The sequence below is a fragment of the Trypanosoma brucei genome, chromosome 2 (assembly GCF_000210295.1).
Source record: "Trypanosoma brucei gambiense DAL972 chromosome 2, complete sequence".
NCBI classification, from domain to species: Eukaryota; Euglenozoa; class Kinetoplastea; order Trypanosomatida; family Trypanosomatidae; genus Trypanosoma; species Trypanosoma brucei.
In genome coordinates, this window is record NC_026735.1 from 134,765 (window position 1) to 159,849 (window position 25,085).

General features: G+C 47.6%; 6 protein-coding genes across 6 annotated transcripts; 1 reads left to right on the forward strand and 5 right to left on the reverse strand.

Moving 5' to 3' along the window:
- Positions 1-653: 653 nt before the first annotated feature.
- TbgDal_II800 (hypothetical protein, conserved) lies at positions 654-1,820 on the reverse strand (the record flags this gene model as incomplete). The annotated part of the gene is made up of 1 exon (XM_011773362.1): positions 654-1,820. One exon carries the CDS (start codon positions 1,818-1,820, stop codon positions 654-656), a length of 1,167 nt encoding a protein of 388 aa, XP_011771664.1.
- Positions 1,821-2,469: 649 nt separating this feature from the next.
- TbgDal_II810 (exportin-T, putative) lies at positions 2,470-6,129 on the reverse strand (the record flags this gene model as incomplete). Its single annotated transcript, XM_011773363.1, has 1 exon — positions 2,470-6,129. One exon carries the CDS (start codon positions 6,127-6,129, stop codon positions 2,470-2,472), a length of 3,660 nt encoding a protein of 1,219 aa, XP_011771665.1.
- A 382-nt stretch (positions 6,130-6,511) lies between these two features.
- TbgDal_II820 (hypothetical protein, unlikely) lies at positions 6,512-6,844 on the reverse strand (the record flags this gene model as incomplete). Its single annotated transcript, XM_011773364.1, has 1 exon — positions 6,512-6,844. One exon carries the CDS (start codon positions 6,842-6,844, stop codon positions 6,512-6,514), a length of 333 nt encoding a protein of 110 aa, XP_011771666.1.
- A 297-nt stretch (positions 6,845-7,141) lies between these two features.
- TbgDal_II830 (hypothetical protein, unlikely) lies at positions 7,142-7,519 on the forward strand (the record flags this gene model as incomplete). The annotated part of the gene is made up of 1 exon (XM_011773365.1): positions 7,142-7,519. The coding sequence occupies one exon, from the start codon at positions 7,142-7,144 to the stop codon at positions 7,517-7,519; it is 378 nt and encodes a 125-aa protein (XP_011771667.1).
- Positions 7,520-8,173: 654 nt separating this feature from the next.
- Positions 8,174-21,007, reverse strand: TbgDal_II840 (phosphatidylinositol kinase domain protein,putative; the record flags this gene model as incomplete). Its single annotated transcript, XM_011773366.1, has 1 exon — positions 8,174-21,007. One exon carries the CDS (start codon positions 21,005-21,007, stop codon positions 8,174-8,176), a length of 12,834 nt encoding a protein of 4,277 aa, XP_011771668.1.
- Positions 21,008-22,074: 1,067 nt separating this feature from the next.
- On the reverse strand, positions 22,075-22,764 carry TbgDal_II850 (hypothetical protein, conserved; the record flags this gene model as incomplete). Its single annotated transcript, XM_011773367.1, has 1 exon — positions 22,075-22,764. One exon carries the CDS (start codon positions 22,762-22,764, stop codon positions 22,075-22,077), a length of 690 nt encoding a protein of 229 aa, XP_011771669.1.
- Between the last annotated feature and the right edge of the window lie 2,321 nt (positions 22,765-25,085).

Genomic DNA, 25,085 nt, shown 5'->3' on the forward strand with positions numbered 1-25,085 from the left:
AGAAAAAGAGAACAGCAGTTGAGAACCACAAGGCAGGGCTCAAGCAAAATAGGGGAAAAAGAGAGAAATGCCTTATCGGAATGACCCACATCATTGTGCATCGGGGCAGAGGCACTGCAAGGTTTTTGTCTTGTCTTAACTTTTGCGCAGGGTTGAGTAAAAGGCTACAAAAGCATCTCAATCGCAGTTGAAGCCATTCCACTTTCTCTTTTCATTTAGCTTTCTGTCGGATGAGGAGCTTATACACGATGCCCGCCTTCCTTTTCTTTTCTTTTTCCTTTTCTTCTTTTCTGTTATTCCTCCTAGAGGTTTTAGAGATGTTACACTACTTAGTCGCGACTGGGTCAATTCTTTAAAGAAATTTGTTATACGAAAGACAAGGGAATATAAATTCCCTGCAACAACTCACCTCAACTCCGAGTGACATGGCAACCTACCAATACGTAGTCACATTGCCTCACACCAACTCAAGCAGAAAAAAAATCAGAAAGAGTGAAAGAGTGTAAGAGAAAAAGAAAACAAAAAAAAAAAACAGAGCTCAATCTGAAGGATGCTAGTCCCCTCCTCACCATTTCTTTACCCTTCAATATCTACCTTACCACCCCGTCTTTCTTTTTTCTTTTCTTTTCTTTTCTTTTCTTTTTATGCTTCAGTTATTTACGTCGTCGGTTGTTGTGCCTCTTCGGCTGCCCACGGCTCGCATTATCGGAAGTCCCACTTCCACTACCTGTACGTTGATGATGTTGCTTGCTCTCCACCGTATGCTCCCCCCGTGGTAGTTTGGAATTACTAATCTCTTTGCGGATGAGCTGCATGAAGTTCGATTTGAAGCTATTTACTCCTTTTGGTGTCGAAATAATCGTCGTGTGCTTTTTTCCACCGCTTCCACGGATCCGAACGATACACTTCGTTGGAAGCACGTCAATCACCTGCTCGCCGTGGAGCAAATCTGCGCTGCTGCTGTTGGGAGTGAGGGCCAAAGTGTTGCTGTCCTGAGGAGCAAGCGGCTCCGCAATCTGAAAGTAAAACTTCGAAGGGACTTCCGCTGCCTCGGCTAGCACAGCTTCGGTGTTGTCTGTTTCTAACGGCAACGACTTGGAAAAGCGCCGCAATATGACATTCTCACGAGTGATGATGTCGGCCCATTGGTCCCTGTCATACACTGTCTCTGGCACTGCTGTGGTCATATCCGCCGCCCCCACTGCAGCGCTGCTCGAAATTGTGCTTTCAACCACCTGCTTTAGGCGCGCACCGACGGGTTCACGCCGAAGCATTCCTGCCGCCACGTCGTATTGCTCGCGCAGGTATTCAAGACCCTCGTCGCTGTTCGGTCCGCTGCCATCCGGCAGGAGTAAACCGGCTTCCTGCGCTTGCTGCCATGCCGTCTGTACGTATGCCTCCGCTGCTTCCAGAGCTGCCAACCGCCGTTGTTCAGAGAGGCGCCCACGAAAGACTTTATTATGTTCCACAATGGCAGTCATGGAGGTGGTGGGTACACGTGTAAAACCCCCTTTTAACACTACCCACACTGTCCCACCGCGGGTTTTGCGCCGCGGCCCCCTCGTGCGTCGGCTTTTATCGCTACTGCTTTTCCCCTTCTTACCCTTCTTGCTGTTGCTCTTCTTTTTCTTGGGCTTCTTCTCGGATGCCTTGCCGGTTCTGGGCTTGCTCGGACTTGCGCTCCCTTCTTCAGTCCGAGCGGCCGCTCGCTTTATTACACGCTGCTCTCGTGCATTAGCGCGAGCCACGTGGAAAAGCCTACCCAATTCTTGGACCAAAACCTTCTCGTCCTGAAGGGTTCTCGCACCACCGCGCCGCATCTTCCTGGGCTACTAATGGAGCGCTTGTTTTTCTGCTCTTCCTTTTTTTTTTTAATATAATTTTACTGTTGAGGTTCAAACGAAACAAATAAATCGAAACGGAAGTATAAACATATATATATATATATATATATATGCACACACGTACATATACACATGCGTAAATTCATACGTTTTGTGTATGTGTGTGTGTGTGTTTTAAAGCACACTTTCGACCCTCGTAGCGCCCAGGACAGAGGAGAGTCGGAACAGACGAGGTCCTCAAGCGCTTTTGGCTTTGAAGGAAACCGTAAATCAGTCAACAGAAAGTAAGCAGAAGAAAAGTATATGATTTTATTTTCTTTTGTAATTTTCTTTGTACGTGTACAAATACGCACCCTTCAATAACGGTCGTTCCCACAACAAGTTGTACGAGCGTGTTGAAATTTACAAGTCATAAATGCGGCATCATTTCACATCCGCAAGAAAAAAAAAGTGGCATCGACATCTCACCTACAACTGGAAGTTCGTTCGCTGCTACTAACAGAGCGGATTCCCATGCGGCCGCTTATGCTTTGCTCATTATGTATGGATTTTCATATTCTCCCAACTAGGTTAAAAGGGAAGGCGGGAGGAAAAAAAAACAAATAAAAAGTCCCAACCGCCGCTACTACGCTGCGTAATGTTGCCTCGCAAACTTCAGCATATTGCAGAAGCGCATCTTCATCTCCGTTGAGAAGCGCCCCGGCTGCTGTTGCAGAGCTGATATAAAGCCCGTCGCTTCACTTTCACCCACCAACGGTGAAAATGTTTCATATAACATCACGGAAAGTGAAGCGTCTGCGGGGCCAAGTTTATTCATGAGTGCCTTTAGCAGGAGCCCAGTCTCGCCGATGAAAAGAAGGCTCTTCGCGTCCTTGAGGTCGAAGGTAGGGGAAAGCATCCGAGCAAATACAACGCGCAAAGCATCATTTAGCATGAACTTCATCCATGCTTCACCAGCAGCTCCAGTGCTTCCTTGACTACAGTCGTTGCGAAGAGGGTGGCGGCCAGCGCCGCTGCTTTCATTGTTCGTACAACATGGTTCAACGGTGGCTGTGACCTTCGTCATGATTTGAAGCGCAATCTTCGGTAGTTCCGTTTCTCCAGGAAGTTGAATTGCCGTGAGAAGCTGAACTAACAAGGCATTGAGATTGACAGACGGGAGAAAAAGAATGACGTGCGCACACTGTGCTTGCGCAGCACCATGAACGACGGCAAATAGCTGTCGATACACATCTCGCTGTTCCCGCATGGTTTCCGACACAATATCTGATTGATCATCCTCAGCGGAGAGTTCACCCACGGCACTAACTTTCTCGAGCAGAGGCGGCATAAGTTGCGAGAGTATTTCTGCCACGCAGGGGCCACTTCGGTGAATAAACTGAAGAAGGAACCGTAGGAGTTTGATCAACTCTTGTACCGCTTCCATCCACATCAACCAGTTGCTAGTGTACACAGGAACATACACCTTCATGGAGTCGAAGGGAAGTAGATGAGCCATTTGTGTGAAGTACTGCACTATACGGTCTCGTACGGATGGAGACGCGTGCCATGTACTGAATACTTCCATTACATCGGATGTAACGTTATGAAATACCTCAGCCACCACTGCCTCACCGGTGGATTCCGAAACCGAATTACCGTCTGTAGCATTATTAATTTTAATACTTTCGCTACATGCGTTGCTTCCGCTGCCGCTACTGTTTTTATTAGGGGAGGTATAAGTTGCGTTATTTACTGCGGCGCCACTACCGCTACTACCACCACCACCACCACCACGGAGCCCCTTCACCAGGGCTGTGAGAAATGATATCCCGTCCGCCACCGCCTCGGCGCAAGCGATGTTACCTACGACGGAGGCATCCCGAAGGTTTTGCCTCACGACTTGAACGACATGAAGCGTCATGGCCGTTCCTTCCGTTGCACCAGCAGCGGGTAACTGCGGCACTGTGCTCAGTAAAATTCCAATGGCCTCGTATAAATCCCGCCGGTTGCTGGGTAGGAGGTACTCCGTAGCGGCGAGGATACGTTGAAGTGCAGTAATGATATCTTGCGCATGTGGCACCAAGGATGACTTGAGCACCTGCACGAGGTGACCAAATAAGTAACAAATTCGGGCGCGCACGTTCGGACTCGAGTTCATAACGCCATGTGGCATAAGCAGCAGTCGTTGAAGAAGTAGTGGTATGTAATTCCTATGGTACGTGAAAAAGACGCAGTAACGGTCCAAAACCTCGAAATAGCTTACGTGTACAACAGAGCAGGTATGCTGTGGAAGGTGCTCTGAGGTGAGCACAGCGAATATGAGTTGAGCAAACTCATTGGAGCTGTCCCGCAGTTGCTCCATGCGAAAGGATTCACCTAATTCATACAAGTAGCGCAGTGCAGCCTCAGCCTCTTCCGGGCTGCTAGCCGTATTGCTGCTGCCGCCTACAGCCGCACTAATCCCTTCACAGTTGAGGCCTCTCCCATTGCTAATGTTATCAATTCCATGCGACTTTAAATCCTTGTCCTGCCCCATCACTCCGGTCTGACCGAAACCTTCAGCAGAAGCGGTCGTTGGATCGGAGGCGCTACTAGCGGCCCGCGCAACGACTTCCCGAAGATGCGGCATTACAACTGCAGGATGATCCCTAAACAACAGCCGCATTATGTTGTGCATCTGCTTGCGGCGGTCGATGATGTCATCCATCCAAAAAGGTTCCTCATTCTCTGCCACGCCTCCTATGACCGTGTGGTCGTAAAGTGCACGAAGGAGCTGTGCTGCCTGCTCCTCACGCAGAGCAGAGGACTTGATATACATTTGGATGAATGGAATAAGTGTATCCACAACAACGTCGTGACGAATGCTTAGCAGTCGCAACAATTCCGGAACAACAACATCTAACGCTACTTGAACCTCACCAAGGAACTCCACAGACAGGTGACCATCAGGAACGAAATATGAGTGTTGTTGCTGTTGGCGCCCCTGAAAGTTCCTGCAATCCACGTTGGTGCAATCGATGCCACCTTCTGCATCTAAGCTTTCCGTGCTCCTCACACAGCTGAGTGAGGGTGGAGACGTAGCTGTTTCCGCGCTGCTGCTATTGTGGCTCATATTCGCATGGTTTCCACGAGCGCCACTCACTCCACCCCAACTGGCGTAGTTGTTGCGGTTGCTAGTGATGTGTTCATAAAGCGACAGGAACTGCATAGACACCTCCCGCACCAGTTTCGCCACCGATTCTGTAAAGTTCACATCTTCATCACTCTCTGGCGGTGCAGGTACTAAACTTACAACTCGTGGTACCGCGTCCACGACGTTGAGCTTACGCAGTGACTCTAACTTCGCAGCGGGTACTTGCTTCTTTTCTACTAACCCACACAGACACTCACATGCAGCTCCGCGAACGGTATCTGCCGAGAGCATAAAGTACAGCAGGTTGATCCACTCCGCGGTAAAGAAGAGAGAGATGTCGACCCATTCAATGTAGGTTTGCACGATGCTCATGCAAATATTTGCCAGTTCAGGCACCCGCTGTCGGCACTCACATAACGTTGCATGCCAAAATGCAGTAGCACGAGGAATGACATGTTCTCGCATGGCATCCTTTAACTCCATGTCGCGCGCTCTCTGATCGCGGCTTCTATCACTTCGCTCGCGCACTGAGACGACACGTTCATCAATATATTCAAACAGCCGCAATATGTACAAAGTTACAGAATCGCGAATATGTTGCTGAAGGGATGCGCCACGGTTGATGAGCTCAAATGCATCATCAAAGAATGAACGCCAGCGAGACGGGAAGAACTCTTGCAATCCAGCCACCATCATTTGGGCGTGCTTATTCGCAAGGTAGTCGATAGACTGCCGTTGCCGCGTGCCTGTGGCAACACCGCTCAGAACAGTGCAGTTAACCGTAGAAGAGGAAGTTGCCGTAAGGCCTATTAACGACGCACCCGACACTGAGGTTGGCGCGTTGGATGAAAAAAAGTAGCGGTAGATAAATGAGAAGAGTGTTTTGTAGAGTTCCTCCGCCTTGGTGTCATCAACATCACGCGCAATGCGAGGAAGATGATGCATGATGGTGTTGAATGCCCAAAAACAGCACGTGTCCTGCACCGGCTCGCTATTGATGATACCAAATGCTAAGTTAAGTCCATCGGCGGTGACACGCAGTTCCATGAGATACTGCTCTGCCTCTTGCCGTTGCTGCTGCGTTACACCAGGCTGATACGTGTGGGTGAGCTCCATCGCCTGCGTAAAACTCTCCATTGAGAACACAATAGGGGAGCTCAGTTGCGACATTTATATTTTCCCCTTCCTTTTCGTTTTTTTTTTTTGCTCAGAATCCTAAAAAGACTACCCTAAAGGCACACGAACCACTAACGACCGTTCCAACTGATATGTATATATACAAATATATATAACTATATATCTATATATATATATACACTGCTAAAGGTAACGCGTGCAATGTGACAATAAGAGAGGTGGAGCGCTCCTTGCTCTTTCCGTCCCCCTCTTTATATATTTATATATATATTTTATTTTAGCCGCTTGATACTTAATTTCTTCTTTTTCTTTCCTTTTGTCTTGCGCTTAATATACCTGTTTATATTTCCTTAAAAGAGAAACCCTTAATTTTAGATTTACAAAATTCTACGTTTCCTCTTCTTTTTTTTATTTTTTACTTTACTCCTCTTCCGTCCGGTGGTTCAGCCCCACGGTGCCCCTGGGCGACGTGGTGTCCTTTCCCCCTTCGTTGAAGAATACACTTCAGCAAATGGAAACAAAAACAAATACCAAAAAGAAAGAGAGAAAGAAAAAAAAAATAGAAAAGAGAAATACGATAAAAGATAAAAAAAAATATACACACACAAATAAATAAAAAAATATATATATAATAATAATAATGAATAAAATAATTAACTTCCACGGGTACTCTCTTTTTCCATAAATGCGGTTCTGATGATGATGATGATGATGAGAATAGCACTAGTACTAGTAGCTCACAGTTCATGAAGAACGGCACCAGAGAGACAATGCGATTAATAAAGAAAAAAAAAAGAGAAGCGAATTAAAAAAAAGAAAGAAAAAAGGAAGTCAACCCGAGCACATATTATGAATGACGAAAGACTGAGTGTGGGTCGCTGTAGAGGATATACACACAATTAAGCCTGCAAAAAAAGAGGGGGAGGGGGAGGGGAGTTGAAATTCTTTTTTTTTTAAAGATTAAAAAGGAGAAAAAAAACATAAGAGTTTATCGGACAGTCATCAGAAAAAAAACATAATTCCGCGGCATCGCAGGGAATAAGGGATGAAAAGGAGTCACGTAATACTAACAAAGGCAACGCAGACACAGAAAAGGGCAGCAACGGCAACGAAAGCAGTAGTAAACAGTTTTTTTTTCCTTTTTGGTGCGACGAGGCGTAAGAAAACAAGGGGGAGAAAAAAAGAGAAAGGCATAAACAAAACAAAACAAAACCAAAACACACACACACACACACACACACACACACACACACACAAACATACTTCAGCTTCCGCCTTCCTTTGCCATTTCCTTTCATTTGTTACTTGCGAATACCGTTACACACAAACTCTCTCTCTCTTTTTCTTTCTCACTCCCACACACACACACGTGCTCTTTTTATTTTTATTTTTTCCCTTTCACACAACCGTCATCTCACTTTAGTACGCATGGTACAATCGGGAAGCTTCTGCTCGTGACACATTGTGTTCAACCCCGTAGACGGTCCGCTGCGTGCGCATATAGAGCTAAGGGCACATGGACACAGACTAAGCCAATAGAATAAACAAAAATAACAGTAAAAAAAGAAGAGGAGGGGAGGGAGTGGTGAAAAAAAAAAATGATGTAACCCTCTATTTCTCTCCATTCTATTTTCGTTTCTTTTTTTTTTTCTTAAAAAAAAGTTTTGGGTAGTAGGAGGATGCATTACTTAGATAAAACTATTTACTAATCCCTTTTTTCAGGAACCTTCTTCCAATCTCTGCGTATGGCAAACTAAGTTTCTTCTCTTCTCTTCTTTTGTTTTCATTTCTTTTCCTCTTCTTGCTTTGTCTCCTATGAGCTGCACAAGGAACTTTCCACACTGAAACATGCAAGAATACAAACAAGCGTGAACACGCCCGTCTGTTTAACTAAGTACGTGTGCAAGGATTTTTTACTTCACAACGTGAGCCAATCATCACCAACTGAACCACCACCATGACGGACAAAGGAAAAAAAAAAGCAACAATAACAAAAACAACAACAACACAAGAAAGTGCAGTCCATTGAACAACCAAACGCGTAATGGACGCATAATAATAATAATAATAATAATAATCACAGCCAAGGTGACCAGCCGTGAAACATTTGGGCCAACAGTTCCGTGTTCTGCGCTGTTTGGAGTAACTTCTGTACATGGGTGCGCACGCTGAGCAATTCGCCAGATTCGTAGCCTTGAATTTTTTCCATTACACGGGAAAGTACCCGCTCTGCATCGGCGTATGTTGGCTTCTTTCGGTGCACACCCACGCCTTGCTGCCGTGCTGAGTTGGCGCCACTACCGTTACTGTCCTGTTCATCTTGTTGAGCATTCTGCTGCTGCTGCTGCTGCTGTTGCGGGGGTATAATTGAAACTGCCCAACGAGAAAGCGGGTCATGCGCACAGGCTGCGAGAATTGTGGTAAAAAACTCCTTCTGCCCGCGAAGTAGTTGAAGTGCGGCTTGGCAGTGGTGGCGGAACGGTCCCTCCGTCCCCTGCACACCAAAGCCATCAACAATATTACGGGTTAGTCTAAAGGGAACCAACTCCGGCACGTGCAACAACTTTCCTTGATCAAAGGCGAAACCAAGGTCAATGTGCACCAACTCAGCGCGACCCACGTGGAGGAGTAAATTGTTGGCATGACGGTCGCCAAGGCCGAGTATGTAGCCGAGCATGCTTGATGCCGCCACACTACGGGTGTACGCTTCCCGCCGCTGCAACCACTCCTGTGGTGTAAAGAAATGTTCAAGGAAGAAATAATGGAGGGCGGGACTGAACTCTGCATAGAGGGAGAGTAGCACAGCGTGCTTTTGCGTTTTGCTTGCCTCATTGAGGCGCGCTCGACACACTTTCGAGGTGATTTCAGTGGGAAAGTACCGCTCATGAGCACCGGTAGGGTTCTTACTGCTGCTACTGTTTAAGTAACGGTCCAGTGGTATGGTACCATCCACCCACTCAATCAACCCAACGGTTGGGGCAAGGGGTACAACATTGTAGGTATATATGTGGAGTTGCCGCGTTAAGGGGTGCTTCTCAAACAAGGCATTTGATAAGCCAAACACTTGCTGAATTAGAGAATCTTGACGAAGGTCATCCTGAGATTTAAGCAACTGCTGGACTGTGCGACCATCACTTAACACACAGCGGAGCACCTTTGGAACGTTAATCCCCCCAGGCGTTCTGAAAGTGCTCTTGTACTTCATAACTCGCGGCACTTGAGCCCGTTGCTCATCTTGCTCGTGCCTCAGTAGGGACGCTGACAGCGCAGAGTTAGTCGCGGGAACAGTCAGCGTGGGAGGCGGGATAGAAAGATCTTGCAGCGCGTCGCTGATAAGCATAAAAGTTTTCGGAATATTGCACTCCACATTGTCAGCAGCATCTGCGCGGTGAAAGGCCAGTTGTATATAGGCTTCGGAAAGGCTCTCTGCATCAGTGATAAACTTCCTTCGGCACTCAAATGCAGAGGCGTCCTCTGCGTCACTACTTGTTTTCTTACTGCTGCCGGTGCTCTTACTTTTCCCCCAAGGTTGTGCACTCGGTTCTTTAAGGGAAGTTAGAATACGTCTGGCGATAGCAACTTTTTCCTCATCTACCACATGCACAACTCCACCACTGGAGGCACCTTTACCTCCGGTGTCTCCCACACCTGGGCCAAACACATGTCCATTCGCAAGCGCAAGAAGCGGCCATACGGCACGTAGTGGCTGCTCCGTTGCAACTCGGTGCACCAATGTTTCAAGGTTTTTATTATCTAAAGACGTGCCCAGTTGCGCCACCAGCTGTGAGTAAAGGGGAAGAAACTTGTGCAGAGGCGTGTTGCTTATGGCCTTTGATATGACGTTGTCCGTAGCGGGAGAGGTGTCTTTTCGCACATAGCTTTCATCTTGATGTAACCACAGTGACACAAAACCAAACACCGCGAGGATGTCATTATCATCACCATCATGTCCACTCAGTTGCAAGAACCGCGAGTAGCCATTCAGTGCACTTCGCCTGTACAGAGCGTAAGATTCCGCTTCCTCCACAAACTCCCTCTCATCACAAGCATGCTCTGCAATGAGGCCTGAAATACGGCGCCGCAAAAGATTCTTCTCCTCTCTGCTCACCCCAGATTTGGATAGTTGCTCTTGTTTCTGCTGCAGCTCGGTGCGTGTGTGGATCAAGCTCTCCATACTTTTTTGCATTGTGCGATAATTGTAACTGCGTAGCCGCTCGGCAATGTCACGTGTGAGAGTATGACATAACCTGGCTAGTTGCAGGCTGCAATATCCAGTCCGGTCGTCAATGGCGCATCGAGTAAAGAAGGGATCACGCACTATCTGTGAAAGGGGAACCAGTCGAGCCTCGGTAACCCAAGCAACGAGCTGCAAAACGACAGGTGGCATCAGCGAAGGATTCTTTGGAAATGATAGTCCAGGCACACCCACAGCAAAAGGAGAAAGGAACGAAAACTGTGGATCTCCAGAAGCTCCTACCTGCGGAGAAGCTGGCGACGGTGCTGCAATGTTCTGAAGAATAGCAATTGCGCGATGTGGGTAGCCGCAAGCAAACTCCGCACGGGCATGTACGAGAGCTATAAGAACGGAAGCTGGTAAACCACATGAGCTCGTGGCGGCCTGCAGTACGGGGTTCAGGTTGCAATCCGGGCCGTTCGAGCCATGTGCCTCAACACTACCACCGCCAACACCGCCATCAACCACTGTTGAGAGCTCTGCGTAGGACGAAACCCATTGCCGAACCAAAAGCGGTTTGTTCGAGCACAGTGCTCGCTCACTGCATACTTCCAGATGCGTAAGCCACCACTGTGGTTGTTTACAGACAACACAGAGTTGCTGTTGCACGCTGTCCAGAAGTTGAAGTTCGTCATACGGCAGACGCACGTGCGCGAGGGAAGTGCCAACCCATCGTGGAGGTCTTGCGGAACCCACTCGAATTTCATGCTTACCGCAGTCCTCAATTTGCTGCAAAGCTTCCGCCCGCAACATTATATACCGCCAGTTCGAGGGATTAAGCTGTCGAAGCAGATGCTGCTGCGCCTGCGCACACCAACGGTGGGCGTCATGTCGATCGCCACGCCTCACACACTGTAGGGCATGATAAATGCCTTCGTCGACCGTAACAGTGGTCGGCAGCAACAAATCATGGAGTTTCCGCTGTTGCTGATAGCCATCTTCTTGTAGAAACCTCAAGTCCCACCGCCCACTCCGCCAGAGAGCACCGGCTAACGCAGCCCGCAACTGCATACACTCATTCTCATGTCTTTCTTCTTCCTCAGTTGCGTCCTGGACTGGTTGTTGAATATGATCATTACTTCCTCTAACAACGCCAAAAAATGAGGTGTGAAACTTCCTCTTGAGAGCGGAAGCCAGTAGGTGCAGGGCGGTCCCCGGATCCCCAAGATGAAGCAGTGCGTTCGCCTTCTCAATCACAATACGTGCATCCGAAATGCTGGTCTGGTAATCACGGCTCGAGTTGTTGGAAACAGGGTGCTCCAGGCGGTCAAGCAAACATAGTACAGCCTGCCAGTTACCTCGGCTCTTCTCCTGCTCAATTCGACGCATGGGGTGTTGCAGAAGAAACGCCTCTTCCCATGGCGTTGTGTGTTCTTCAGCTGCGGCACCCGTTTGGGCGGGCATGGCTAACCTTGATGCTGCCCCCGTGCCGCCCACGGCGCTGGTGCTTGTTAGAGTGGGTTTGGAACTTGCGCTTGCTGAAGCAGGGAGGTCGTCATAGTTGCCCTCACGAAGACGCAGAGCCTCCTTCACATCCACAAGAATGGCATGAACTGCAGACCGGAAATTGAAGAGACGTAGGGCTAACTCCGCCTGTGCCACATCGGCCCGCAACTGCCGCGGTCGACCATCGGAAGCCCCACGTCGGCACACATCAGGATTAACAGACGGGAAGAGTACTGAGGTCTCCTTTTGCTTGTGTGCATCAGCGGATAAACCGCGCGTAGATGCAGCAGAAATATCAGCGACAGTGGACGGAATTCCCTTTCGTCGACCAAGGAGTGACTCGCCGCTGAGCTCTGTGAATAGAACAGCCAAATGAGGTTCATGACAAGCCGCAGCGGCTGCGGCTAGGGTAAGTGGGTCAATGTCTGAAAGCCAATATGAATCCTTCATGTCATTTATCTCCGGTGGATCACCGTATTCACTACGCACGTACGGCGGGAATGTTATACCTCCCGCCACCTCCGCAGCGCCACGCCCCTCCGGCAATGCAAATTGTCCGCGTTGATTGTAATCTGATGCGTCCGACCGTACACCGCGGCTTCGAACTGCTGTCATGATCACAGATCGGCAGATATTCAATGCGCGCAGGAATAGGCGGGTGGTATGTGGAAACTGTTGCGCTCGCTTGAATAGACACTCCTCCAGTCGACCGGACCACGTAGCCCGCTCCTCGCGTTGTACTGAGGTCTCTTTCAGTAGTATAACATGAAGCAACGTTATGGGAAGGAATCCTTCAATAAACCACGTAAGACTGCTATTTCCCCCGGTGATGCCCTTTGGGGTGATTTGCACGGGCAGTAACATACAGTTCAGCACCGTGGAGATGGTGCCCAAACGCTCTTGCAGCTTGTATTGGCGGATGATTGCTATGAGAAACAAACGCAGAAAACGTGGTTCATCTTCATGCAGCTGGAGTGCGTCCCACACCAACGAACTTCTGAGGGAGTTAAGTTGTTCGACTGCCGCGTCAGTACGAACTGCGCTGATGTTTCGTGGAATGCTGCTCAGCTCCCGGCAAAATACCGCCAAATCCCCGAGACTGACAAACGAGTTCGTCCACTCCAAGTGTTGATTCCCCCTGTTATGACGAGTCTGCCGCTGTTCCTCTCCGTCTTTTTCAAATAATTGTAGTGTCCGTCTAATGAGTGTGGCACTCCCTCCAACTTTTCGGCGTGACCTGACTGGTGCCTCATCCGCATCGTTGGCATCTGACAAAGTCTCCACTTTGACGGTAGCTCCTTCACTAAATGGATCACCCTCATTTATGCTTTTGCCATCCTCTTTTTTGATGCTGGTGAGCCACCCACGAAGTGTAGTGGATGCAATGTGGGCATTACATGCATCGGCATCGAATGAAAGTCGGTAGAGTTGCTCAAGGTGCTGACGGTAGACGTGATGTAGAGCCTCATCCAGTGAGCGTTGCTGCAACAGGCTGTGGATGTCTGCTGTCGGAGAAAATAATGACTCCACACAACTCTCGCATCCAGACTCGATGAAGCACCAGCAAATTGCACGAAGAAGATGAAACGCACTCAATTGAGCATCACGGTTTGTTGTCTGAAACACTGTGACAGGCGCCGCAACTGCCACTGGAGAGACACCTACAGCTACAGTGGACTGTGCAGATTGTCCAGCGGTATCAGAACACACCACTGTGAGCAAATGTTGCACTGCTCGACAACACGTGTTGTAGGCAACGCTGGCTGTTTTAATGGTGACATTTTCCGTGGAGTTGGGCACTCTCTGCGAACCCGCCCCGGAGAGCCGCAGCCGCTGTTGTTCGTTAAGTCTGTACAGGCGAATGAGTGCCACGAAAGCCTCCCTGTCACGATCCACAGCAGATGCGACATCATCATAAAAAGAGGAGGCTGGTGCTCCAGAGACGAGAATGACGTTCTCAAGTTGCGATAGCACACGCGCTACACGACGTGCCGGCCCCTTTGCGCTAACCCCGGAGCTGTTGGCCATGTCTGCTTGGTCCTGTTGACGAACCTCGTCTTGCTGTTGTTCGACACCAATACTTTTTGACACGGCCACTTCCTCCTCTTCATTATCAACGTTTATGAACTCAACAGGTGTATCGGCACAACTGCCCTGCGACGCCCTCCGCGAGCGTTTCATGGCGTCCCATGTTGACGACACCACTCGCGACTCTTCTGTCAACGATGACATAATGGTGGAGATGAACGCTTCATCTGCTGCAGCTCCGATACAAACTGCCGAGGGTGCGGTTGCGGGCGTAGTGACAACAACTGACCACACATGTAGCAGCACCTCGCATACCACAGGGCGTACATCCGGGCATGTCATTAGCATATTACCACACATCCGCAAAACTGTGTGCAACATGTGAGGCACTTGTTGGAGCAAATCACGACTCCACCACTCCCCCACAATATCTCTGAACATCCGCACCAGAAGCAGACGACGCGCCCCACGGTTTAGGTCCTGTGTGAGACAGACGTACAGTCGCTGGAGTAACACATATGCATGGTCGCCACCGTCGTTTGAGAAGAATGCATGCACTGCTTGGTGATCAAACGCTGAAGGCGGGTGGGAACCACGCGATAGCTCTCGCATTTCTGTCATCGCCTGTTGTGTGTTCGAAGAGGCCACGTCACCTATTGACTCACAGAGCAACTTAACTGCCCAGTGAATCTGCTTAAGTTCGATGTACGGTGAGAGGGTGCCGACGAGATCTACAAAACGGCACAGAATACCATCAGCATTATAACGCATAAGTGAAGCAAAACGGTGGGAAAGTGCGCTTCGCAGCCACTCCAATGCCACTCGAGCAGCACATCCTGCTTCTTCCAACTTCGCGTCTTCGTCGGGTTCCTCGACACATTTCCGGGTGTCTTTCAGCCCCATAAAGCTTTGGTGACCGCATCTGACACGCGCTCCAGTCAATTGTGACCATTCGACACCCATTCCACTCTTCTCGGATAAGGAGGCAAACAGGAGTAACCGTGCCACTACATCAGGGAAGTGTGCAACGATGCATTCGATAAGTAACTGCGGCGTGCACTCAGGATCAGGTTCTTGTCCAACCGCTTCGTCACCCTTCTCTCCCCCCTCAATTGGAGTTTTCTCTCGCTGTTGTTGTCGATGGTGGAAGATAGCTAACCGCCAGAGGAGGCTACTGGGCCGCATGAATACGGCACCTGCAGCCTCGTCCTCCACAGCTTCGCGTGCTTGAACGCTATTCGAACCACGGCTTGAGCAGCATAATAAAACGATCGGCAACAACAACGGCATAAAAGCTGCCCAAAGCTGCGATATAGAGCTAAAGCCAAAGCACGTAATAGGCAATGCCTCTAGCGGGTGACCGAAGCTCCACAACCAATCAAATAAAAGCCGTTCACGGTGGTGGTGGCACAACTGTTGAGCACTCATCTTACTTCCCTCTCCAATCGCCAATTCTAATTCAGCTGCGTCACTTCCTAGCAGAGTACCTACATTGTCAGCGACGCCGCTGCCCCCTACCCTAAGTCGGGCGTACTCACCAATCAACTGGAGACATTCGAGAATCAAATCCTTATGCATGAAGCCGTGCGTGGCCCAACATTCCAGTAATTTGCACACAACTCGGGGCTCCATCAACGGCACCGCCCTTGCCGCCTCAGCTACCGCCCGTAGACTTGTCGCACAGCTCATACCGCTCGTAGAGTTCATTCCCTCGCGAGCGCTGGCAATCATATCGCGCATCACAGCTCCGGCTCGATCGCTAAACCGGCTGAACAGAAAGCGAACCTGCAGAGCTGTGTGCTGCCGCACGGCATAAGGGGCATCGGGAGAGAAGAAGGAAAATATGTACCGACCGAGCTTTTCTGCAACTTGAGCGTCACAGAGGAAAAGAAGACCATATATAGCTGATATGACGGCACACTGTCGTTGGGGAGTAAGAGGTGGGATGTCGCTCTGCGCAGAGTCGCTCACACGTTCAACAAAGCGCTTCAGCATTTGCCCTTCCTCACACAGTAACTCTTTCTCCGGTTCGTCGACTCCGACACCCTTAGTCGATAACCGATACTCATTTTGCTGGCCTTCGCACCTTTCGGCGGAGTGAGCGGGCGCTATGGCATAACGAGCTGCTACCGTTGCAGTCCCCTTTGTGTGCAACGCATAGTAGCCGAATGTTGCGAATATGCTTTCACACATGGAGTGGGCATAGCGGGCGAAGAGAGTTTCGAGCAGCGCAAGAAGTGCATTTCGCGCGTTCATATCTCCCCATAAACCACGCAGCAACTGGAGCAGATACGCCAAACAGTCAACGGACGCCAGAACGAAGGGCACGAATGGGTGGGGTTTCAATATCGCCCGGGTATCTGCTCCCTCTTCAGCAGCGTCGTTGCGGCCAGAGATTCTGTCAAGAGGTAAAATGAGCTCATTCTTCACAAGAATGTCCACAATTACAGCTGTTACGTCCGAGGGGTCCACCAAAGGTTCAGCGGCGGCCAGCATCAAACGCTTGTGGCGCACCAGCGTTAGAAATTCACCCAGAACTCTGCAGCTGAGTCGCATGGTGGCCTGAACGATTATTGTGCTGTCTGTGGTCGTTATTTCCGTCTGTTTCCATGAAGCAAGTCGGGATATGCCTTCATTAAGCAGTCGACGGCATGTGGCACCGACAAACCTGAGAATAGTTTGGCGCGGTTCCCATAGTGCTAGAGACCGTGAAAGAAGCTCTGTGCCGACATCATGGAGTAGGAGCAGCAGCGCCCGAAGCACCGCACGAGCTTGCGTGAGCGAATCGCGAAGCAGACGGGTGGTGAGGTAATGACACAACCACATTACAGCGTAGTAGATTCGACCAGGGGGCGTGGGAAGACGTTGAAAAACCGAAGCAGGTTGTTCAAATAACTGCTGTGGTGTAAAATCCAGAAGCACACGAAGATCTTCCGACTCACTGTCGCCATTGTCACCACTATTAAGTCTGTCTGAGCACCCTCCAGTCAGGTTGGCGTTGCCATCAGACTTTGCGCTTGCGACAACCCCTGCACCTGTGCACTCCCCCGGTTGCCGGCTACATTTTCCTTCAGGAAGGTGCCATATCCCAAGCCGGTATAAGCGCAGAATAAAATGAAGAACCTGAATGGAATGGATGCACAACTTGCGGTGAATCAGTGCCACGGTTTCTTCACACATGCCTTGTTGTTGTTGGTACGCAGATGGTTCAGTGCCAACGATCCCAGCAGACGTGGTCGCAATTTTTGCACTGCACGCCATCTCAGTTACAGCACGAACAACTTCAGCAGAAAGGGCTTCCATTACAGCGGCTGGTGTATCCCCAGGACGTAGTCGACTACCACCGACATCCAATACACTTCCCTCCGACGTGCCTTCAGGGTATTGCCCACAAATGTCATAGCCGCTGCAAACTCCAGTAGTTGAAGGTCCCTGCATGTCACGCAACACCTCTTCCCTGGAGAGCGATAAGAATTCATATAGAAGAAGCCAGTGTCCACGAGCAGCCTCACAAACAGATGCAGGAAGCTGCTTCTCAGGCGTTGTAAAAGCTGAGCCAACAAGACGGCGCGAGTGGCCAAGTTTCTCTCTGATGCGCCGCAATGACGCAACGCTTCTTCCACCACCCATGTTATATAGAAAATTTGCGCTATCCGTTCCTGCTTCAGAAGCGGTGGTAACCTTAACGCCCGATGTGGCAGTCGCCACGAGGGAGTGTTGACAACCCATCGTGCTCTCGGTGATAATAAGGCATAAGGACAACACATGATCCTCCGCTGAACTCAGCACACTTTCAAACGCTTCGGCCGCTCTCGCAACAGCGGCAGGGGAGTCTGTTTCCTGTCTCCACACGAGACCATCATCATGCGGAAAGAAACAAACACCGTGTGAAATGCCAGCTACAACAAAGGAGAGCACCGTCGAGAGCCGTAGAGATGCTGTAGGCAAATCCATCAGTTGGTCTCCGTGTAGCGACTGAGAGCACCCGTCACGAACTCGTTTCTTCATTGAAACCCGATGGGATGCGGTTATTTGAGCTGCCGTAGCTCCATAATGATGGTAGGCTGAGAGAAACTGCATCATGGACTTAAACAACGACACCGGGATACCCGTTTTGATGGCGTTGTTTGTGGGTGCAAAGGCAGCGGAAGCGGAGGGACCTAACAGAGACGGTCCCGCTCCTGAGACGCCTGTTCGCCTTGCAGCTGAGAATGTTTCTCCAAGTGGCTGGTTAAGCGGTAATACACCTTCCACCCCTGATCCACTTATTCCCCCCGCCATTGCTACCGGTCCCCCAAACCCCGTTGAAGGTGTCGACGGCAGCGCCCCCCCACCAACAACAGCATAAATTCGCGCAGTAATTGCACTGAAATGAACGGCAGAGTGCAGTCGCATGCGTTCTTCGGTCGTCACGAGAAATGGGCATTGACCAACCACCCCGCGTTCAAGCAAAAGTGACAACAAAGAGTACACCTGTTCCTTTGGGTGACTCTCTTCCTCTCGTTGTGCCGTTTCAGTGGGGAAGTAACGACGAATTAGCCATCGAAACAGTTCCTGCTGGCAAACAACGGAGGATCGTGGCCCCACTGCATGCAGCACTGCCAGCAGTAGCGACTCTAACTGTACGCCATAGTACGGAAAAATGGGGAGAATCCCTTGCTCCACTAAATAAGTGCACTGATGCTCTGTAAAACCAAGCGTGGCGCACGGTTGGGCGAGGAGATGAAGCATAAAAAGTGAACTGTCCTTGATATTGTTCTGCACTGCCGGCGCGCCAATTGGACCACCGCTGCTTGTGGAACTTGAAGGCGTGTGCCCACCCGCGCCGAGGCCAAAACTCGCGGAGCCACAGCGGTGTAGGTTAGAGTCACTCAAAGCACCTGTCACACTCCCTTGTAATGTCCTGCACGTTCTTACCGGCGTCTCTGCTGCATCACGGCCGCTTTCGAGGAAGAACAGCGAGCGAAACAACTGCAATATAACGTTACTCGGGTGAACGGTGGATACGGGCTGTGGATCGTGGGAGAAGCCGACCTGATCAGAGACGTCAGTGATCCCTTCGTCTCCTTCACGTGGACGTTTTCTCCCTGTACTAACTCCATTATCATGGCTCTTATTGCTACCGGTGCTTTCGCTTCTATCACCCGATTTACCGCCACTGTCGCCACCGCTGTGCCTGCTGGTGCCGTCTCCACTACGTGATCCAGGGGAAGTAAATAGGAGCGCCAAATAGGCGTCGTGTGTGCTGCAGGCCAAATAAAGCACAATGGCCCCAAAGTCAAACAACGATGCAAGTGGTCTACATGGAAAATGTGATAATTCACGACGTGAAACGAAGTTGAATTCACTTCGTGGCACCGTGAATAGTTGCCGCATAAAAGGCAACACCGTTTCATGCAGTAATACCAGTGTCCGCGGGGGAGTAGACACGGAAAAGGGGGAAGCAGGTGCCTGTACTGCTGTTGGTGAGCAGATTGGGGACGTTGTTGGTGGTGGTGACGCGGAAGAACTCTTGGCTTGTGACCGCAATAACGGCGCGTTGCTTTTTTCTTCCTTGTGATTGGATGCGTTGCCGGTGGTACTGCAGGAGTTACTACCAAGAACATTTCCGTGGTGGTGTGCAGCACGCGGCCTATTTCGTTCAATGTCTGCTCGCACGTTTTGGCCTAATACTGCCGAAAAGGATGCACACACCTGCGTGGTCAAGAGGGTTAAGGCCTCCAATCGCCAGCCATCCCTTCGTGTTGTGGCATAAAAGAAGTGACACAGTGGTTTCAGGAGATCCAGCGGCACACCTGAGGTTAGTGGGTAGTCGTCGCGAGCTATTTTTATAAGTAAGTTTACAGCCACCAGGAGGTGTTCCTCCAACCGCAGTGCACACGTGGGTCTCTGGTGGCGTCGCATGGTGATGTTCACGAGCTGCTGCATGACAAAGGGTAATGTGACTTTGCGGTTGTTTTCCGGTTTATCGACGGCCACGGCGGTGTCCTGGCTGGGCATAAATGCGCTAAGAAGATGCGGCGCCCGAAAGAGTTGAACGAGAACTGCAGCATACGTTGTTCCCTCCTCCACAGAAGGAGCTTGATCTCCATCATCATTCATCTCATGAGAAGTGGGTCCTCGGTTGCTTTTTTTGGAGTTGCCACAGCCGCCTGCTGGAGGCGCGCCACGGCCACGCACCCACGTCCCCGTTCCTCCACCAGCATCACTTCCGTTTGCTTCATACACCGTTTTATCAATAAGGTCTAGCAGACGCACCGTCAACTTCGCTATGAGCTTCGGCAGCAGGTTTGATAGATACCCATCAAAGAGAAACAGATGTAACAAAAGTTGCGCGAATTCCTGACCACAGACTGGGGACAAAACCTCCGACTGTAAAACCTCGAGCGCGCAACTCACAAATCCGTTGAGGGGAACGGCGTTCTTCCACAGAAGCGGCAATACTGCGTGGTTTGGAGGCACTGCCCAAATATGGTGAGATGCCTCTCCCCAACCCTCACCACCTCCAACTGGTGCCACGTGCTGCGGTGCCGATTTGAAGGATGAAGATGTGAAATTGTCCCTCCCATCTCCTCCATGATGATGTTTTGCCGTGTCGAAGCCGGATGACATGGAATGCGTATCACCGCCCCCACCACCCACGGAGCTGCTGCCCGTCCCAATAAGCATAGAGGAAAAGGAAGAGGAAGAGGAATGGGCAGCGGTTTGTTGTTGTTGTTGAACTACCGACGCAGGCAGGTTATGATGGACGGTCTCAATTAGCGCTCGCCATGGACGGGCGAAGTCGGTGCGCAGTTTTCTTCCTCTATTTTCTGAATAAGCGCTAGTTCCTGACTCGTCCTCAGCAATGTTCACACGGCCCAATGCCGCCATTTGCCGACGCTTTGTTACCGCCTCGTTATACTGCTGGAGTGCAGGGCGAAGGACACTATTCATCACCACGAAAAGAATGTTGTTTGCCACATGTTGACCGAATAAATCCTGAACACACATGCAACTCTGTTCCACCGTGTTGTCAAGGAACGTGCGAAGATCTTGCAGAAACTTGGGTGCCTCCCGTATAGTTGCCCCTTGAAGATCATTGCAGATCGTTGTAAGGCTCCTCTTAAGTGCCTCCTTGTCTAATGAAATACTCCGCTGCGACACTGCCGGATGCCGTCCCCTAAACAATCCAAGCATTGAGGCATCTTGTGAGGCTGACATAATCACGGATTCAATGTTTGATGACTACAACTTATACCCTCTCGTGTTAATGTGTATCCGCTTTTCGTTTATTTATTTAATTTTTGTTTTCCTCCCCCCTTTCTTTCTTTCTTTCTTTCGTTCAACTCCTCTCGTTGTGCTTCCTCCTTCCTGTACGCGTTCGTTACTTGACTGCAACGTCAAACCAGACGGCGCAACTTAGACCCGTCTGTTCCTGGGAACTAACCAAATAAAAAATCAAATCTGTGTATAGTTACACCTGTTTGTATTTGTATAAACTCCTTAGCCTTCGCTTCTGTTTTTAGCTCCCTTTTTTTCTCCTCCACTTTCTCAGAGATGTGCGCTGGGAGAAGCTGAGGCTCTGTTGTTGTTGTTTTCTTCCCTTTTTTAAATTTGTTTCGGGGACCCGTTTCTCCTTCACACGAGTGGTGGAAATGAAAACCTTCACTTATGTGAAATCTCCAATAACAATAGTGGTAGTAATGCTTCTTCCTTTTTTTCCCCAACTCTATTCACCTGAATTGGCTTCGACTTCTTTCCTTTTCGCGTTTTTTTTTCACCCTTGCTGTCTTTATAACGCTACGTAATGTCAGTCGATATATATATATATATATATAAATACGTATATACTTCTGTTGACTACAGTAAAGTATATTTTTTTGTTTTATTACTTGTTGTTGTTGTTACAAAAATAGTTTTGTTTCTGTTTTACCACCAGGGCTCTAAGGCAACTCAACGCTTTCCCAAATCCCCGTAGCGCCTATTTTTTTTTCTTTCTTTTTTGTTGCCTTTCTCGCCCTCCCCCAACTCATGTCGAAAGAAAAGGAAAGACAACAAGCCAGTTGTGATAGCACTGAGAACACACATACACACACATAAAAAATAAAATATAACAACAACAGTAGCAGCAGAAGCAAATTAGAGTGGACACAACAACAACTCATTGCATCAAGTAACGCATCACCACCATCATCACATCAACCACATCAACAACAGCATCAGAAACATTTCTTCTTTCCCTTCTTAACTTCTCAGGTGGCCAATTATTTATTATACGTGAGCCTACCTTACCCAATAATAAAAAAGAGTTCATAAAGTTTCTTCACTGGATCCCAACTGCAGCGATATCTTCCCTTTTCTTCATCACTTCCCGCATTTCCGTAACCGCCCCATGATGTTAATCCACTTGAGGTGCGCGGTAATTTCGATGGAAACTTGAGCCCTACCGTCATGTACCCCTCGCAAGCCACTAAAAGATAAACAACATCATCATTAGGCGGTTTTTCCACTTCCTGTTCACGTGCTGAGCGCCACCGGTGCAGCGGCCGAGCTCCCTCCACCGCCTGTGGGAAATAAAATTCTAACCAAACTTTGGTTTGATACAACTCGGGATCATGTTCAGTACAATAATGAAATTCCGGGCGACCGAATGGTGCGAAGGATGTAACTGATGATGCATGTGGTGCTGAAGTTTGTTGCAGGAGGAGTTCCCGTGTGGCTTTTTCCTGCTCTGCACGGCGCATGGCTTCTTTGTTAAGTTCCTCCTCCTCAGCCAATCGCTTCTCACGGTTAGCGCTGCGCTCAAGGCGCTCAAGTTGCAAACTGTGAGTTTTACCAGCCAAATGTTTAATGAAATTATTGTCATCACTACAACACACGTCACAAAGGGTACACACAACATGTCCCATATGATTCCGCTTATAATAAGGGTCACAACGCGCCTGAGCGGCGGGGTCAAATGCCTTCACATGTGACATGTTCTACAAAGGGAAAGAAAAAGCACAAACACACACACACACAATAATAATAGTAATAATAGTAATAATAATTCGGAGGCTAATGAATGATGATTACTATTATTGATATATATATATATATATATATATCCTGTTCCTCGCCTTCTTATTCTTGTGTCTGTTTTAATCCTCACGTCACCTCAACTTTTTAATTTAATTTCCCCCCCCCTGCCCCACAACAGCGGAAGCAGTGAGACCTGTCTCTCTCTCTCTAAAAAAAAAAAAAGAAAAGTAAGTTGTAGTTGTTGTTATTTGTTGTGGAAGATCGAATGAAGAGAAAAAGAAGAAGAAGAGAGAAAAAAAAAGGAAAATAAATAAATACATACATACATTTTTGAAAGTGAGAATGTGTGTTAAGATTTCAAAAATGAAAATAACAACAACAATAGCAACAACAGAGGAATAAACGTTGACATATATATATATATATATATATATATATATTGTTTGGAAGAATAAACACGAGATCCAGAGTGGCAATTGCTGTTGACTGGGATTTCATAATGATGAATTGCAGGGAATTTGATGATGGTACACAAAAACACGAATTCACTGCGAAAAGTAAAGGAGGAGGAGGGGGGTGCGGAAACACGCACACAAAAAAAAAAAGGAAAAAAAAACGGTAGAAGCCGTTGAATAATTTGACAATGGAGAGTCACTAAATGTATCTTTTTTTTTTTTGCTTCCGCTTTTGTCATTTTCTTCTGAAAAGCAGATGGTGAATATTAAAAATTAAAAAAAAAAACAAAAACAGAAATAAAAATAAAAGAGACAAATTAACAATAATAAACAGCCAATAAAAAAGAAAAAAAGGAACACAAAATAACACTGGAGAAATAAAAATGAAGAAGACACCCACCCAAACAGGCATTTTAGGGGAAATTGAAGGTAAAATAAAAAAGTAATAAAACGCAAAAAAAAAAAAACAAAAAAAAAACAAATCAAAACAAACAAAAATGTGCGATGCAACAAATTTTATAAGAGAGTTATAAAATGATCATTAATCCTTCACTGTCATCACAATATTTGCTTCTCTGTTTCCTCCCTTTTTCTTTTCTTTTATTTGTTAACCCTAACGGATACATGACATCATATTTTACATTTTGTTGTTTTATTTCCATCTCACACGTGTCACTGCCACTCTTTCTTTTTTTTTTTGAAAAATCACACACACACACACACACACACACACGAAAAAAAAAAAAGGAAAAAAGAAAAGGAAAACACAACAAAACATAAAATATATGCAAATGCATATATGCGTAAAGTATATACGACGGAGTTTATACATGATGGATTAAGCAATGACGAAAATAAATAAATATAAATATATATTAAAAAAGATAAGAAATGAAAAAGAAAAAAAAATGCTTTTTTTACAACAGAAGGAGAAAGAGGAAGAGGATTAAAACAAAAACAAAAAACTTTTATTGCCCACCTTTATTTATTTATTTTATATATTTACTTGTTTATTGTTTTATATATTTTTTTCTATCGCCTATTCCTCCCCTTCTCAAAAATATTTTTCTGTGTTGTTTCGTGCTGCTGCTTCATTTTTTTTTTCCCCTCTTCTTTTTTCTTTATAATCCTAATCCTAATCTTAATCTTAATCTTTTTTTCAAAAAAAAAACTTTTCCACAGATTTGATATAACTCTTCATTTCCACTCCATTTATTTCCACCTCATATAAACTTACATTTTGTGTTTCTGTACGAAACAACACCGAATAAAAATAAGACAAGACAAAAAAAAAAGACAAAAAAAGACAAAAAAAGAAAAAAAAAGACAAAAAAAAAAGAAACAACAACAACAAAAGAGAGCACAGAATAAAAAAACAAAGCAGTTAGAAATAAACATACAAATATAAATATCTAAATTAAAATATAAATACAAACACATGAATCCGTAAACAGGGTAAACATATATTTGCAGATGCATTTGTAAATATCATTAACCGCAAATAAGTGAATGAACCACCAAATGGAAAGAGGAATCCCGCATGTCCACTTGCATAATAATAGTGAAAATAATAATAATAATAATAATTATTATTAAAATTATTAAAATTAAAAATTATTAATATTACCCATCGCAAAAATCGGATGAAACACACACTTGCACGATCAGACACACGCCGTGTTTCATAATTGCATGAAAACAACAAATTTTTTTTTCTAATTTTAATTTTTAATCCCTGCACACATCTGCTTCCCTTTTCCCCCTCCCTTGAGTGCGTTCGTATGCAAATTTCCTCAAAAATAACAAATTTTGAAGTTATGCAC